Source organism: Typopeltis vanoorti, chromosome 2 (assembly GCF_054136105.1).
Source record: "Typopeltis vanoorti isolate ZY-2024b chromosome 2, IOZ_Tvanoo_1.0, whole genome shotgun sequence".
NCBI lineage: Eukaryota > Metazoa > Arthropoda > Arachnida > Uropygi > Thelyphonidae > Typopeltis > Typopeltis vanoorti.
In genome coordinates this window covers 149993745-150012218 of record NC_143550.1, presented here as the reverse complement: position 1 = coordinate 150012218, position 18474 = coordinate 149993745, and the positions used below count along the sequence as shown (strand labels likewise).

The 18474-nt window shown below is 36.3% G+C and overlaps 1 protein-coding gene across 1 annotated transcript in view; it reads left to right on the top strand.

Annotated features, from left to right (window-relative positions):
* Arp3 (Actin-related protein 3) overlaps positions 1 to 18474 on the top strand; it is a 204791-nt gene that overhangs the window by 29743 nt on the left and 156574 nt on the right. Inside the window, exon 2 of the mRNA XM_090408792.1 lies at positions 15388 to 15443. Coding sequence (XP_090264918.1) covers positions 15388 to 15443 — 56 coding nt within the window. The remainder of the gene's footprint in view (positions 1 to 15387; positions 15444 to 18474) is intronic.

The window sequence follows — 18474 nt, the reverse complement described above, 5'->3', positions numbered from 1 at the left end:
TTTAATCTTAAAGAATTTACTTTTGATTCATAGAGATACTTGTATCCATCTGTCTGCTAGTATTTGATTAAGTAGGTTAGATAGTTTTGGTGATGGGATAGTTTCTAAGAATTTTAAAATGAGATCCTCTTGCCATGCTGTGTCATAGGCAGCAGAGAGTTCCACAAATACTGCTATTGTTTTCGATTGTTTTTCAAAGCCGTTCTCTATGATGGTTGTCAAGGCCAGTACTTGATCACAACAGCTTCTGCCAGCTTTGCCTGTTCCTAAGGAGTTCTATTATGTATATTTAGAGAAATTCTGTTGTATATCATTCTTTCCAAAAATTTAAGGCAGATGCTTAGCAAGGCAATATGACGGTAGTTGGAAGCAATTGTGGAGTCTTTGCCAGAGTTTAAGATGGCAATGGTTTTAGATCTTTTAAAAATTGATGAAAGCACGTCAGAGTCCAGAATATTATTATACATAGCAGTTAGCCATTTAATAGTTTTTGGACCACTGTTTCTAATGAATTCAATGTACATGTTGTCAAGTCCAGCTGCCTTCTCAGTCCTCAATGAGTTAACTGCCTGGGTAAGTTTCTGGGAAGTGAAAGCCTGTGATAGTGATGATGGTAGGAGATCTGTTTTTAAGATTTTTTAGTTTTTGTTTCACCTCTCTCATAGCTACTTTATCTTGAGGATATCTAGTCATTGAAACTATATGCTTTGCAATGTATTTTGAATCTATGGTGAGCAATTTACCAGAAGTCCTTGTATTAGGGTCAAGCTTCCTGATCAAGGACCAAGCTGTTTTGGCTGGAATGAGTAAAATTAAAATTGTTCATCGTCTTTCCTAACATTGAGCTACTGAAGGATTATTATTAGTAGAGAATTCTTTGTACAGTCTTTCACTGTCACTATTCCAGCCTGGAATATAATCTCTCCTAAAACCTCTTGGAATGGTTCATTTGGAGCACCAATAATAATGCCAACAAAGCTATTGTAGTTGTTTTACATTAGGCTTTATAAATCTTATAACAGTATCAACACTTGTTTCTTAAAAGATTTCCAGTCAGCTTTGAGAAAGTTCCACCTAGGTTTTAATTCTGTTCTTATGATTGGAATATTTAGACCTACTTTATAGATTATAGGTGAGCGTTGGTTATTTGGAAAATTGTCTAATACTTTCCTAGAGATGGGGCTGTGGCTGCCATTATCAGCCGCAGTACAGAAACACAAATCAGGGTTATATCCTCTTTCCCATCTAGAAGAGAGAAAGCTTAGTTTATCTTTGGCATCAAAGATCAGATAGAAGTTCTGATTTTCCATCCAGTTCACTAGTAAGGTGCCATTTAGGTCATCCTCTCTATAGCTCCAAAGGGAGTAATGACTATTAAAATCTCCCAAGATTATGCTTGGTTGTTGTTGTTGCTGGGACGATCAGGCCATTTAACTAAGGGAGGTTATACTTGAACCAATTCACAGATCTTATCATTTGAAATATCATTTTTTATATATGTTGCTACACCATATTTAGAATGGTTTATACTATTAATCACATTATATCCATGTATTTTCCCTCTCGTTAGTAGGTCTAGATTGTCCTTAGTGTGAGTTTCCTGTATTACAACTACATCTATTTGATGGTAGTTCAGGATTTTAGAAAGAACTTCACATTTAGCCACACTTATGCTTTCTATATTTAATTGGCATATTTTTAAGAGTGAACACACATTCTTGGTTCTCAGGTTCTCGGTAGGTGTATGTCAGTTATTTTTAGAGCCTATGTCCATGAGTCCTACTAGGAGAGTACAGAACCGCCTATTGCTGTAGATTATTTAGCATTACCCAGGGTGCACCGTGAGGAGGCAGTCTGCATTTTACCCCAATGTACCAGTGTTCTCTTCTTGAAACAAAAATAGCTACTAGGAAAAAGTCACTCTTCTTTATTCAAAAGGGATAAGGACTTGCAAGTTCTCTCAAAATGTACCAGTGTTCATCATTCATAAAACATGTGAAAATCCATTAGGAAAAATATTACTCTTCTATGAGATAAGGACTTGCAGGTGGTTCTCTTAAAATGATTTGGAAATTATGTTCTGATGATATCCTTGTGGAAACATCATGTCAACAACATTCTGAAAAACTGCTGCTGAAAGCAACATCAATGATTCAAATATCATTCACAATAACACCTCATAAAACACTTGACTTTTCTGGAGAAGTGATATCAGAATAAGATCTCCATGATGTTTCTGATGAGGGGATATGTTCATAGCTTAAAGATCAGAGTAACAGGTATGAGCATATTCTGATACATAGGTACTCGACTAGGTTATCTGGTTTCAGCCTGGAATGTCATCCTCACTTTCGATACCCCTAAACCACCAGCATTTATAAAAATATTAAAAACAGGGCATCTCAACTTCCCTGTTAGGCTGTACATCCCTAATCCCTTGAGATGCTTTAAATGTCCGAAATATGGACATGCCCAAACTCTACTACTGCTCTGTCAAGAAACTTACTTGCGTTAACTGTCTGGGAGATCATCCAGCTTATTACTCTGCTTGTCAGCAGTGAAAGAATGAAAAATACAAAAGATTAAAACAGAACAAAATATATCAGGATGCAAAAAAAAGAAGTTAGCCACCCACACTTCTCCTGAAATCCTGTTATGCTGGCTGATGGCAGTTAAGAAAATAGGAATAGCAACTCGAACTTGTATGTCTATTCCACCATCTGTAATTTCACCATACCTGAACTTTATGAATGTGAGTGCATCAGTCGCACAACATATGATCTCACTGCTGAAACAAAAATGGTCCCATTCAATGAGAACCCAGTTGTCAAAAAAAAAAAAAAAATTATGGCAAGGATATCAAATCAAAAGATATTACATCTATTAAACAATCCTGATGCATCAATGATGTATTGAATATTTCTCCAGAGGAAGAGATAGACACTGGTCATCCATACTTCCCAAAATCACTTAATAAATATAAACTGGATAAAGGTAAGGCCTCAACCTCACAGAAATTGTGTTGGAGGTTTAATGGATTTTTTACAACACTCAAAAAGAATTAAAATAGAATTTAATACTTCCTATATTTCGTCCTAGTCATTAGGACATCTATGGGGATTACAAAAACAATTAATGTAACATGCACACAAAAACTTACAATACTAAGCCCAACCACGTGGGTGACACTAAAGTCCTATCTAGGTGGACCGCCCTCTAAGGGCGGTAGTAGGTGGCCTGGAATGTAAGGTGGGACCTCTGGTGATGAGTGTTTCCCAAATCTTCGGAAGCTTTGCCACCAATGCACCTTGTTACAGACTGTCTAAACAGCTGGCCAACTCTCTGTCCCTCCTCCCTCACTGGAAATTCCGCATCCTATATAAAAAACTCAACCCACTTTAAAGCCCTCACAGAAAATTTAACCTTGAATAATACAGACATATTAGTAAGCTTTGATATCTCCTCTTTGCTTACCAATATTCCCTTAACTGACACTTTATCTCTCTTAGAAAACGTTTTTCCCTCTGACATCTTAGATCTCTTTTCCTTTGCCATCAACTCTGGGTATTTCTCTTGGAAGAACAAAATCTACAAGCAGATAGAGGGAACCGCCATGGGTTCCCCCTCTCACCCCCCCCTTGCCAATTTCTATGTGGAAGATTTCGAAAAACAAGCCATAGACTCAGCCCCACTCAAACCTTCTATCTGGCTAAGATGTGTAGATGATGTGTTCTCTATTTGGCCTCATGGCCCAGACACATTAGACTCCTTCCTCAGTCATCTCAATAGCCTACATCCAAGAATCCAGTTTACTATGGAAAAGGAAAAGAACAATTGTTTACCCTTCCTAGACACCTTAGTCACACGCCTGCCTAATGATACACTTGCCTTCACTGTATACAGAAAACCCACACACACAGGCAGATACATTCACAAACTCTCCCACCACCACCCCTCACAACAATATGACATTATTAAAACTCTTATCAAGAGAGCCCACAATCTTTGTTCCAGTGGATCCGCCCTCACTACTGAGCTTAACCACATACACAGAACTTTCCTCTCCAATGGCTACAGCGAACACAGTATCAAAAAAATAATCAATTCCTCCCCCATTTCCCGTCCCTCTCATCAACAAGATTTTAAAAATGCCATCACCATACCCTACATCCGTGGCACTTCGGAAAAAATAGCCAAGATACTAAAAAAGTATAACCTACACACAGCATATAAGCCCTACCGCAAACTTGCTACCCTTATCCGGTCTACGAAAGATCAGCTCCCTCCTCTCTCTCTGCCTGGAGTTTACAAAGTAACCTGTTCCTGTAAGCTTGCGTACTTTGGACAGACAGGCAGATCAGCATCCATCCGCCTGGAGGAACACAAGTTGTACATCGTTAAACACAACTATGGCCATTCAGGCTTGGCTGACCATGTTTTAGACACCACCCACAGAGTATCATGGAAGAAAACCACCATGCTCCACCACAGCAAATTCAAGAAAGAGAGACTTTTCTTAGAAGCAGCAGCAGCTCTCAGAAACCAACCAAATCTTAATAAACACGGTTGCATTAAGCTTCCGAAGATTTGGGAAACACTCATCACCAGAGGTCCCACCTTACATTCCAGGCCACCTACTACTGCCCTTAGAGGGCGCTCCACCTAGATAGGACTTTAGTGTCACCCACGTGGTTGGGCTTAGTATTGTAAGTTTTTGTGTGCATGTTACATTAATTGTTTTTGTAATCCCCGTAGATGTCCTAATGACTAGGACGAAATATAGGAAGTATTAAATTTAAAAAATCCATTAAACCTCCAACATAATGTCCTCACAGCACTTAAGCCTCTACTCAAGAACTCACAGAAATTGGATAAGTCTACAAAGCCCGGAAACTCGGGTTTTTCATCCCGCATACAGACAAAATCAGCCCTTCAGAACACACGCAATTTACAGACAAAAAATACTAGTTGTGGTAGTGGTGGGCGGTGGATGGCATTGGTGGAGATTATTGGTGGCTGTTCAGTGTAGTGGTGGAGACAGTTGTATTGTGGGTGTCCTCCCACGATGAGTCTTCGGACTCCTTGGAGGTTTCACAAATAATAATAATATAACAGGAAAATTTTTACAGTGAACCTACCAAAATATCATTATATTAAAATTCTGCTGCAGAAACACAAGACATTGTGTTTCTATCTGCAGGAAATATATTTAAAATCTAGATAGGACTCCACCTTAAGGAGTTTCACTGTTGTTCATAACGACCGAACTGGAGATGGTCTTGCTCATGGTGGAACGTATATCCTAGCAGCCAGTCATACTCCCTTTCAACAGGTTCAGCTTAATTCTGCTCTTATAATGATTATTAGACACATATTCACATGAATAAAGAAGAAGAATTTTTATTATTGCAAATATTTCAGCCAGAAATAAATGGGCCATCATTAGTGCATCAGCATAATTATAAGGTGAAGTTAGAACAAAAAATGTTAATCCCATTAATCCCACAAAACTGAGCCATGTGGCAGAATGCTGCCTATCACCTAACAATATTCCAATTATGTCTTTTAAACTCCCATACAGCCACACATGAGCCTATATGAAAAATTCATCAGAATTTATGACAAAAATAGAAAACCTAACCATTCAGCTTATAGACATGATGGTCAGTTTTGACATACAGTCCTTATTTTCCATTGTACCTCTGACTGACTCTCCAACTATTATCAGAAGAGTTCCCCCCACCCCAGACATAGTTGAACTGTTTGACTTTGTCATGCATTCAAGCATTTTCATCTGATAAATACAAACAGATCAAAGGAACTGCTATAGGAAGTTCTTTGTCACCTGCACATGCTAATTTCTACTAAGAGTATATTGAAGACTCTGTTCTCTTTAGTACAAACTCAGCCTTCCTTTTGTGTATGCTATGTGGATGACAACAGTCTACACCCATGCATCAACTTCATTGTGGAAAGAAAAAGACAGAAAATTAGCCCTGCTGGACATCCTTTCCCATACCCCATCTGAAATACATCTGTTCGCTGTGAACCTTCCTCTACAGGTCATTACATATAGCAAGGTTCAGCCCATCATCCATCTCAAAAAATAGACATCTTCAACTCTTTGCTTAGTAGCACTCATATTATCTGCTCCATTTCCTGAACACTCAAATAAGAACTGAGTACCATCTTATGCATCATACTACAGAATGGTTTTACCTCAAGGAAGTTTAAATGCATTCTGGACACTTATGTCCCAAGAATCCTGAACCTGTATGGTCTCTACCCCATGCATCTCAGAGGCAATTGCAAAGATCCTGAAAAAGATAGTTTAGTCCCTAATGAACAAAATCTTCTCCTGTTCCCATTCATGAAAAATAAACAGCTCTTCCGTCTCTGATGTATACCAGGTTCGGCATGAGTGGTCCCACTCATACTTTGGACAAACAGGATATTCAATCAAAAAATGACTACAAGAGAAGAGAACCTATCTTATATCAACAACAACAAAGCTGAAAAAGCTGGCCTTGCTCAGCAGTGGACACTGATCACAATATTCTCTGGTCCAGTACTCACCTTTTACATCAGTGCCAGTTTAGATTTGAGCAGTTATTTAAAGCAAGTGCTGAATCACTTCTACACTCGCCAAACTTAAATTGGAATGACTGCCTATCCATTGCCAACGTTTGTGAGAGTCTCATCCTCACGAATTGCAATGGTAAGCAATAGTGTGCTCTCTTTTTTTAATATAATGCTGTATCATTTGATCATTTTATTTATATAGAAATATATTTCAAGCTTTAATTGTAATCTCATTTTATTTTGAAACCACCCATATGTTTGCATTCAGGCATGTGGCTCAACTCTGTAAATAGGATTTTTTTTTTTTTTTGTTCTAGCTTTACTTTGTCATTATGCTAATTCACTGTGATGGCCTGTTAATTTCTGGCTAAAATATTTGCAATAATAAAAATTATTATTCTATATTCTTGTGAATGTTTCATTCATCATTTCATTGAATAATTATTTCATTCATTACTTATTTGTGCTTATTGTCCCATAAAAGATTCTCCTAAGGAAGAATTGAAGGAATTTTTCAAGTCATTAGAGGAGGCAGCTGACATAAAAGAAATGAAAAAATGGCACTTGTTGGAGATCTAAACAGCAGATTAGGAAGTGAATCCCACCAGGCACATAGAAATGTTTTGGGTAAATTTGAAGAAAAGGGCAAGGCTAATAATAATGGTAAGTATTTGCTGGATTTCTGCTCAGGATATGGACTAGTCATTATTAACACAAAGTTCCAACATAAAGATATATATACAAGCTCATGTGGAGAGAAGACACAAGAAATAAAAAAAAGCCTCATTGACTGTATTATTGTTGATAATGATATCTCTATGCTGGTTCAGGATACAAGAGTGTATAGACAATTTGAAATTGGAAGTGATCACCACTTAGTTCTGAGTAGGATAAAATGAATATTGCATTGAAAAAAAGTGTGTAAGAAAAAATAATAAATAAAAAAAAGATTTTAAAAGAATTAAAGTTTATCATCATCATCATCATCAAATTCCTGCCATGTACCCTCAAGGGGTGTACAGGAAGTGTACAGAATTAAAGTTAAGTAACATTTTAAAGGTAAAATGTGTAGGCACAACTATACAAACATTACTGAAGAAAAAAATGAAACAGTTTGAAAACCAGAACCAAACCTTGAGGTCTCAGTGACAAAGTCTGAAGAAAAACATTGATTGTTTCAACTTTGGAGACATTGGTGAATTTGACTGCAGGGATAAAAAAATAAGCATACCATGGTGGACACAAGAAGTTAAAGAAGTAGTCCTGGAAAAGAAGAACACATACTGAAAGTTTCTAACAAATAAGTCAGCAGATGCCCTAAAAGAAATAGAGGAAAATGGAAGAGAGCTAAGCTGTGTGTGTGTGAAAGTAGCTAAACAGAAGTCATGGGAAGGCTTTGCTAAGTATGTATAAGATAAATATCAGGAAGGTGTCAAAATGTTATAGAGGCTATTGAAAAATTTAGAATGGAGGAAAGAGTACCTTAAAAGGAATCAGAGATGATAAAAGTGACATGAAAAGTGAAGATAAGGATATCCTAAATGTTTGGAATCATTACTTTGCAATACTGTTAAAGGAAACAAGCAGTGACAAACCATAGCAGAGAATTTTCCAGAGAAATGCAAAGAGGAGTACATATCAGTACTTGAGGTAGAAAAAGCTATCAAAAACTTGAAATGTGGAAAGGTTGCTAGAATAGATGATATTCGACCAGAAATGCTTAAACATGCAGGTATAACAGTTTTGCAATGGCTGCACTGCATAATTCAGAGTGATGAATTCAAGATGATTGGAGCAGAGCTCTCATAGTTCCCATCTATAAAAAAATAAAATTAAATGGGAGAATTACATAGGAATTTCTGTACTAAGTGCTACAGGTGAAATTTATTCAAGCATACTTGAAAAGAAGTTGAGAAAAATTGTGGATGGTTAAACTTAGAGAAGAAGAAGCAGGGTTCAGCCCAAATAGAGCTTTTCAGGATCAGATTTTTCACTTCTTTATGACAAATAGTTGAGAAATCATGGGAATGTGACTGTACTTCACCTTTATAGATATAGAAAAAGCATACGACAAGGTGTCCAGAGAAAAGCTTTTCAAAACACTACAATTATATGGAGTAAATGGAACATTGTACAGAGTGATACATAGTTTATATTTAAATTATAAGTCAGCAGTTAGAATTGAAGGAAATGCAAGAAGATGGTTCGATGTAAAATCAAGTGTAAGACAAGGATCACGTTATGAAAGAAAGTGGCATTAAAGCAGATATTAGAATTAAAGATATCAAACTTGCTCTTTGCTTTATGCAGATGATGTTGTACTCCTAAACACATCCAGTGCAAGACTCCAGAGTTCTCTGAATAAATTGCATAGTAGCTGTAACAAATTTGGCATGAAAATCAACAATAAAAAGACCAAAACTATGAAAATAGGCAAGAACATAGAAAATTTTCAGCTGCATTCTCAATAGATAACCTCTAGAACAAATAAAATATTTCAGCTATTTGGGCACAGATTTTAGTGAAAATGGCAAATTAAATTTGCAAATAGCCAACTGAATGAGCAAAGCTGATATGGTCAGGTGCCAGTTGAATAAATTTATATGGAATAAGAGAGAAATTAGCCAAAACACTAAACCAACATCATACAAGACAGTGTTCAAATCAATTTTTAGTTATGGATCTGAGAGGCAGGTTAAAAATGAAGTGCTTTAACAAAGATTAGGGACCACAGATATGAGAGTTCTTAGAAAAATTAGAAGCCTAAATAAATGGCATCAATGGCAGACTCATATTAAAACAGAAGCCATTAGGAACTTGATATTGTTTGCATTCAGGAATGTGTGAGTGGGACTAATTTAAGGTGATATGGTCAATTAAACAGAATGGGAGAAGAAAGGTTAGCAAAACTGGTGTTTGATGTCAAGATGGGAAGGAGAAAGACCAAGGTCTAGGTGGATCGATTCAGTCAGGAGTGCATTAGAAGAACGAAATGGTAGGTGCAACAATATTGGACTGCTGACAAGTAATAGACTAATTGGAAGAAAATTAGTAATAGGAGATTAGTAATAATGTAAACTAAACTTAATCATATTCTACTGCCATAGTAGCCTGAGAGCAGAATGGCATGTGAATAACATTATCTTGGGGAGGGAGGAGAGAATTTATCACTCTTTTTTTTGTCTTCAGAAATGACATTTAGTATAGGTTAGTTCTGTTATTCCATATCAAACAATGCCTAACCTAAATCTCATTTTGATCATTTTTTGGGGAAAAAAAAAAAACTCTTTACATGAGGTCAACAAATTCATTTGTTATATTGCTCTAGACACCACCGGTCACTGCAAACTTTTTTTTTTCTGCTTGAAACTTGATTTTCTCCTCAGGGTGCGAGAGAAGTTTCTAAATTTTGACCCAGATTTGATGGACGACAGCTATTTAATAAAAAAACAATCTTATTGAAATACGAGCCAATGCACGTATTCAAATGGAATTTGAAAAACTAGACTTAGAACAATTCTGGTGTACACAGTTAGAACCTTATCTACAGCTGGCAAAAGCAGCATTGCAGACACTTTTACCATTTGCCACCACCTACCTGTGTGAAATGGGATTTTCATCACTTCTGCACATAAAAACAAAAGCCAGAAATCACTTAAATGCAAGTGATGACTTACACGTGGCTCTTTCAAAAAAGAAGCCTCAAGATATTGTTTTGTATGTATGTGTAAATGGATGTGTTTATTTTTCAATAAATAAATTATCTTGCAATAGATGTAATTTCCTAAATAAAGAAATAAAAGCACATTTTTCAAGGGGGGTGCGAGAATTTATTTTTAGATTCAAGGGGATGCCGATCACTAAAAAGGTTAAGATCCACTGGCTTAGTTGAACTCCCCCCCCCCTTCAATTCAATCCTCCAAATATTGCCCAGATTACTTGAAAAACAATGTCTGCAGGATTGTTTCAGTGATGCAGTCTATAATTATGAAAATCCATATTTTTCAGATTCATACTATGAAAATCTTTATTCTCCATTCCACTAAATTTTCATTCTTTATATATGCTCTGATGTGCCAAGACTGCCCAAAATAAAATTCAGGCCTACTGTTAGAACCCAGCCAATAAAACTATTACCTATGTGAGTGTGATTCTATCAGTATTAAGTTTATTAAAGGGATAAAAATCCTATGTTGTTATATAGCCAGTAAGTGAAACTCAAGATCGAGAACTACGATCTATGAGTTTCAATGCCGAAAAACTATCAGCGAAGGCAATTCGAAGTAAAGGTGGAGCAAGCTCCCTCACTATTCTTGATATTCTCTCATAATGTACAACACAGCTCCTAGGAGATGTAATACTGTCATTACATTATGAGGAGAGGTCACTACCCAGACCGGTTTCAACCTTTTTTGAGGCCTCATCAGTGAGTAGGTAGACCTGGAAGATATCAAAGCTTAGTGAAAAGAACTTACATACCTTTACTATACGAATGCCATAAAGGTGTGCTTATGTTTTGTAATTAAAATGAAAAGCCAAATGGCTAGTTTTCTGGCAACTTAATAGATATTAAAGGGATAAAAATCCTATGTTGTTATATAGCCAGTAAGTGAAACTCAAGATCGAGAACTACGATCTATGAGTTTCAATGCCGAAAAACTATCAGCGAAGGCAATTTGAAGTAAAGGTGGAGCAAGCTCCCTCACTATTCTTGCTCCACCTTTACTTCGAATTGCCTTCGCCGATAGTTTTTCGGCATTGAAACTCATAGATCGTAGTTCTCGATCTTGAGTTTCACTTACTGGCTATATAACAACATAGGATTTTTATCCCTTTAATATCTATTAAGTTGCCAGAAAACTAGCCATTTGGCTTTTCATTTTAATTACAGTATTAAGTTTAGTTGTGATGTAAGCAATAGCAGAGCCCTCTAACTAAAAAAAAAAAGGGGGGGGGAGACTAGAAAGTAGCATTAGGAGAGTGCTAGAGAAAGCATAGTGGAAAGAAGTCAGCTTTGAAAGCCACTACTACTGACTGACAAGTAATGAAATGTTCATACATACGAGCTTATTATGCTATCTTACTCTACAAGGCATCAGTGCTGTCCTTAAGGCATCTACAGACCTGTCTTTAGAACTACACAAATAAACTGAAGCAATAAATGCTTGGTAAGTTTTAGTTCTTCCATAAGCCGACTTCTGAAAAGTCTGGGATGTCCTATGTTCACGGTATTAAATAGCACCAGTGTCGCCCCGTGGGGAAAAGATGCCTTTGTTCAAAGTTATATTTAAGCGCCCCCTTAAAATAGAATTTGCAAATTAAAATGAAATTTTAAATGAAATAGCACCCCTCCTGATCAGGCACCTTTGTGCAGGGCACAGCCTGCATGAGGCGGCACTGAATAGCACCATTATTTAGACACAATATAAAGACATGTCACTTTAGATTTGCATAAGTTTATGCCATTCTTCCAGTATACTTGTATGTTTTGTTATGGTATAAACTTATGCAAATAAAGGTGATGATAAGGCTAGAAATTATGAGCCAATCATAATTTCTATGATTTGCTCATAATAATAATTATAATCTTAAGATAGGAGAGGAGGAGGGGTGCTACTAATGATATCAGATGACTTAAGTCCAGTTAGGGTAGAAATACAAGAAAACAATGATGGTAACAATGTCCCATGTAGTTTGAGTCTATTTGGTGTGAAGTGGAGGTTAACGGAATGAAATATATGGTGGAGTGTTGCTACAGACTTGGAAGCTCAGTTGTAGGGGACGAAGATATGCATCGCCAATTTAGCCTTATGGGTACCAAGCGAATAATCATTATTGGTGACTTTAATTTTCCAAACATTGATTGGGTAGAAGAGAAATCTCATGATCAGAAAGAACAGGAATTTATTGAATTGTTGCGAGATAACTTTTTCAAGCAGCATGTGAAAGAAGAAACTCTAGGTCAAAGAGTGTTGGATTTGCTCATAGCATCAGAAGGGATCCCTGTCAAGAATATGGCTATTTTACCACCAATTGGTGACAGTGATCATGCTGTTCTTTCTTGGGAGGTATCTACTTGTATTGAAGCTCCGATTAAATCAGGCTACATGCTGAATTACAAAGCTGGAAATTATGATCAATTTAGAAGAATACTATCTTTGGTCCCATGGTATCAGTTACTGAATGGAAAAAATGTCAGCAATGCATGGGAATCTTTGAAAACGTGCTTGAATGAGGCAGTATCTGAATGTATCCCTAGTGTTCGAAGAATAAATAGGTTGGGAGTGAAATGGATGTATAGCCTTATTAAGCTAGAGATCCAGAAGAAGAAGATGATGTGAAAAGAATATCTTGAGAATAAGAGTGAGAGGAGTTATGAAATATATAAAACTCAGGCCTAGAAAAGTAACGAATATTGTGAGAAAGGCTAAAACGGAGTATGAAAAGAAATTGGCCATGCAAGTTAAAGGCAATCCAAAAGAATTTTATTGTTATGTTGCAAGCGATTGGATGAAGAGTTAGAGGTTCATGAAAATGAGGTTGAAGAGCTCTTGCATAACTTGGATAAGAATTTGTCAGGGACAGATGGAATATCTGCCCGTTTGTTAAAGGAATGTTCAGCTGAATTGGCTAGGCCTTTCACACATGTGTATAACTTGAGTCTCAGCTCAGGAATGGAAGGAATGTATAATAGTTCCATTGCATAAGAGTGGTGCAAAAACTGATGTGTCTAACTACCGACCTGTTAGTATCTCTGGTGTTGGTAGTGAAGATTTTAGAGAAGTTGATAAGAACTTCTATACAGAAATGGGTAGACAAGCATTCTATACTCTGCAGGGAACAGCATGGGTTTACTAAAGGAAGGTCATCTTTTATCAGTTTGCTCATATTTTATAACAATGTTATGGCTGAGTTAGATAAAGGGAATGGATACACTATGATAATGTTGGATTTTTCTAAGGCATTTGATAGGATACCACATGATAGGCTGTTGTGTAAACTGGAGAATATGGAATTGGAACATAATCTATTGACTTGGATCAGGGGATGGTTGACAGACAGATATCAAAAAGTGCTATACAGTGAGTGTGAATCTGCCAGATTTAAGGTGACCAGTGGTGTACCTCAGGGTTCAGTCCTTGAGCCATTATTGTTCAATCTATACATTAATGACATCAAGCAGGCTCTATCATCAGATTTGCAATTGTTTACTGATGATGCGAAGATAGGCAGGGCAATCAGGGATGCTACTGATATTCAGCAATTACATAATGATTTGAATAGACTGGAAATCTGGGCAAACAAAAATGGCTGTCAGTTTAATGTTAGTAAGTGTAAAGTTATGTACTTTGCCGTGATTAGAGTTCCAGTGGCATATTGTATTAGTGGGGTTATACTACAAAAGAAAAATAAAAAAAAGAGTTCAAAGGTCACATAGCAAAAGTTGCAAATGCAACTCAGAGGATAATTGCTATGTTGAAGCGAACCTTGACATGTAAGGATAATGGAGTAATTTTGCCTCTTTATAAGGCTATGATAAGACCACACGTGGATTACTGTGCGCATATTTGGTCTCCCGGGTTCCAAGGGAATAAAGAAGCTGTGGAAAGGGTGCAAAGAAGAGTTTTACAAAGATTATGTCCGGATTATGGGATTTAGATTATGAGGACAGATTGCGAGTATATGGATTACAGACTGGTTAACAGGAGAAAGAGGTGTGATATGATAAAGGTCTATAAAGTTTTGAATGGGTGTTATAGCATTTCAACTGATGAAATTTTTCATTATATAGAAGGTGGGGAGAGAACACAGGGACATCCATGGAAGTTAAATTTATTTGCAGTCAAGAAAGGGTAAGTGCGAGGTTTTTCTCTCAGAGAGCAGTGAGTGAGTGGAATAATTTGTCCTTAGGGGTAGTGAGTGCATCTAATGTGAATGAATTCAAGGGTAGGTATGATAGCTGGGTTGGGTAATTTACAGCCTCCCTCGATGAGTCCTTGACTCCCTGGAGGTCTTAGATAATAATCTGTAGTTTGTTGTGAAGGTACTAGAAAGATTGGCAAGGAGTAGGATACAGAAATGGGTTGATAAGAGCAGTATCCTCTGTGGTTGTCAACATAGGTTTGTTAAAGAGAGATCATGTTTTACTTATGTACTATAGCAAGGTGACAAATGTCTTGGATAAGGGAGATGCATATACAGTGATATACTTAGATTTTGCAAAAGCTTTTGATAGATAGCCAGACGACAAGCTGTTTAAATAAATTGAAACTAATGGGATTGGCTAACAGACTAGTGAGTTGAATTGATGACTGACTGTCAGGTAGGTATCAGAAAGTTGAGCGTGGGAGTGTAGTATCCCAAAAGAGGAAGGTCGCTAGTGGTGTGCCGAAGATCGGTTTTAGGATCATTGTTCAATTTGTATATTAATTATAATGGGATTGTTTGCTAATTTCTTCTACATATACCTGGCTATTTCAGAGTTTGATTGGAAAACCTCAAAATTCCAAGAAACCAAACCACAACCTTTTGAGATGACGGCTTATTCTAAATATTTCTCTAAATATTTCAAAAGACAGGTAACAACTATTTACTGCATTAAATTCAGTTGTGCATTTGGAATGTGAAAAAAAAAAAAAAATCTTAATTTTAAACATCATCAAATTCCTGACATTCCATGTCAGGAATTTGATGATGGGTGTTCAATTTTAAACATGTTCTTGATATTGGAAAAAAAAAAAATTTAATATGAATTAATTTTTTTCTGTTCAATTGTTCTAATTAAATTTTTTGTGCTCATAATAGGTACACAAAGTTAGGATTTGCTGGTAATAGAGAACCTCAGTTTATCATTCCATCTGGTAAGTTAGAAATTTTGCTAAAGCAATATTTAACATTTCAGTATTTAATTGTTGAAGAGTTATGAACACCTAAAAGAGATTAAAAACCTAACAAAGAAACATGATATAAACATAGTGATGGGTGACCTCAATGCAAAAGTGGGAAGAGGGGGTGATGGAGAAATTGTTGGCGAACATGGCTTAGGCACCAGAAATGACAGAGGAGATCGCCTAGTCCAATTCTGTCAGGAAGAAGATCTAACAATAGCAAATACCTGGTTTAAACTTCCACCAAGAAGACTGTACACTTGGAAATCGCCTCAAGATAACCAACATAATATTATCAGAAATCAAATTGATTATATACTGATAAATAAAAGATTCCACAGTAGTATAAAGAGTGCAAAGACTTATCCTGGAGCAGATATCTCATCAGACCACAATCCCATAGTTGCAGAAGTACGTCTTAGATTAAAATCAGCTAAAAAATCACAAAAGAAGAAAAAGAAAATTGATGTAGAAAAACTGAAAGACCCGAACTTAAATAAAAGTGCCAAGACACAGCTTAACCTGCGATTACAACAAATTAACATAGAAGAAAATAAAAGTGTGGAATCTCTTTGGAATAGCTTAAAGAATGCCATCGTAACTACAAGTATTGAAGAAGTAGGTTATGTGAATAATATAAAACAACAGGAATGGATGACAGATGAGATTCTTTCTCTTATTGATACAAGAAGAATGTATAAAAACAAAGACCTAGCCAGGTATACAGAAACACATAACATCAGCAAGAAAAAAATAAAAGAAGCCAAGGAAAATTGGATGAAAAATTTATGTACTGAAATTGAACTGCTTCAGAAACAACATGATAATTTCAATCTGTATAAGAAAATCAACTAAATTTCCGGAAAACTGAGGAAAAAGCAAATAGTGTCTCTAAGAGACGAAAATGGAAAAATAGTTCTAGAAGAAGAGAATAAAGCACAGATTTGGATAAAATATGTAACAGAACTTTTCAATGATACTAGACAGAAGCCTATAAATATAAAAGATAACATTCAAGGACTAGCAATCATGAAATGCGAAATAGAGAATGCTATACAAACAAGTAAAACAGGAAAAGCCAGTGGACCAGATGGTGTGCAAACAGAATTTTTAAAATTAATCGAACCAGATAACATCAAACTTCTTGAAAAACTATTTAATAAAATATATGAAAGTGATGAATTTCCATCAGATTGGCTCAAATCTACATTTATCACTATCCCAAAGAAACCCAAAGCGAATTCCTGTGGTGACTTCAGACTTATTAGTCTAATGAGCCAAACATTAAAAATATTTTTGAAAGTAATTCAGAATCGCATTTATAGAAAAAGTGAAGAAACTCTAAGTGAAACACAATTCGGCTTTCGGAATGGTTTTGGTATTAGAGAGGCCCTTTTCTGTACCCAAATATTGATACAAAAATGCATAGAAAAACAGAAATCTGTCTTTATGTGTTTCATAGATTTTGAAAAAGCATTCGACAAAGTCAGACACACCAACTTAATAGAAATCTTTCAACAAATAAGGCTAGACGAACAAGACATAAGACTAATACCAAATCTGTATTGGAATCAGTCAGCTACTGTTCAATTAGACAACATTACCACCAGTGATATTAACATCAAAAGAGGAGTGAGACAAGGATGTGTGCTCTCACCACTCCTGTTCAACATATATGCAGAGGTAATCTTTAAAAAAGCATTGGAAGAATGTCCAGAGGGAATCACAATAAATGGAAAGATTGTTAACAACCTACGATATGCAGATGACACCGTGCTAATTGCAGATAACATTATGGATCTCCAAAAACTCGTTGACAGAGTATACATAGAAAGCCAAAGAATGGGAAATAAATATAAACATCAACAAGACAAAATACATGATCATCAGCAAACATCCAGCCTCATCAATGAAACTGACACTCAATGGGAAAAATATTGATCAAGTGTCAAGATATAAATATCTTGGTTGCTGGCTTAATGAATGGTGGGATCCAGAAATAGATATAAAGACAAGGATTGAAGTTGCACGGCAGTCCTTCATGAAAATGAGAACACTATTCTGCAATAAAGACCTAAACATGGAAATCAGATGCCGAATGCTGAAATGTTACGTGTGGTCTATTCTGCTCTATGGAGTTGAAACATGGACATTGAAGGCGACAACCATCAAGAAAATCGAAGCCTTTGAGATGTGGCTATACAGAAGAATGCTAAAGATATCATGGACAGAAAAAATTACCAATGAAGTTGTCTTAAAATCCATTGGCAAAGCTAAACATCTTGTACAAATAATCAAGAAACGAAAAACATCATATCTTGGACACATCATGAGAAACAGCAAATACCAACTTCTACAAACTATTTTGGTAGGAGGAATTGATGGCAAAGGAACTAGAGGAAGGAAAAGAATATCATGGTTTGACAACATCAAGACGTGGACAGGAAAGAGCAGTGCACAACTGCTCAGATTAGCACAAGAGCGCAGTTTGTTCGCCAAGATGGTCGCTGACCTTCGATAGAAGATAGCACAATAAGAAGAAGAAGTATTTAATTTTAAAATATTTAATTGAGCATGAATTGTAAATGGTGATTTTAATTCTTGACCAGTGATTAGTCTTTCCAAATTGCTGACTGAAACAGTATGTTAACCCAAAGACCTCACTTAGGCTTATGTGAGGTCTTTACACGCACATGCACCTCACGTGTGTGACTTTTGACTTTATTCTTTGTAAAATTGGAAGTTCAATTCTCGTTTGCAAATATGTATGACAGATGGCACCATTAACACAGTTGGTATCATGCCTTCCAGGCTAAAATTACCATAATCTACTGCACCTTACAAGAATGTACTTTGAGAGGGCAGGGTTGTAACTGTCTATTTACACCAGTTCAAATTCAGTCTACTCAAAGCTTTATTGAGGCCTACTGAACTATTCAAGTATACATCTATTATGCTTGAAAGCACATCTACGCATTCCTGACATTATATAAGGTTTCCAGAA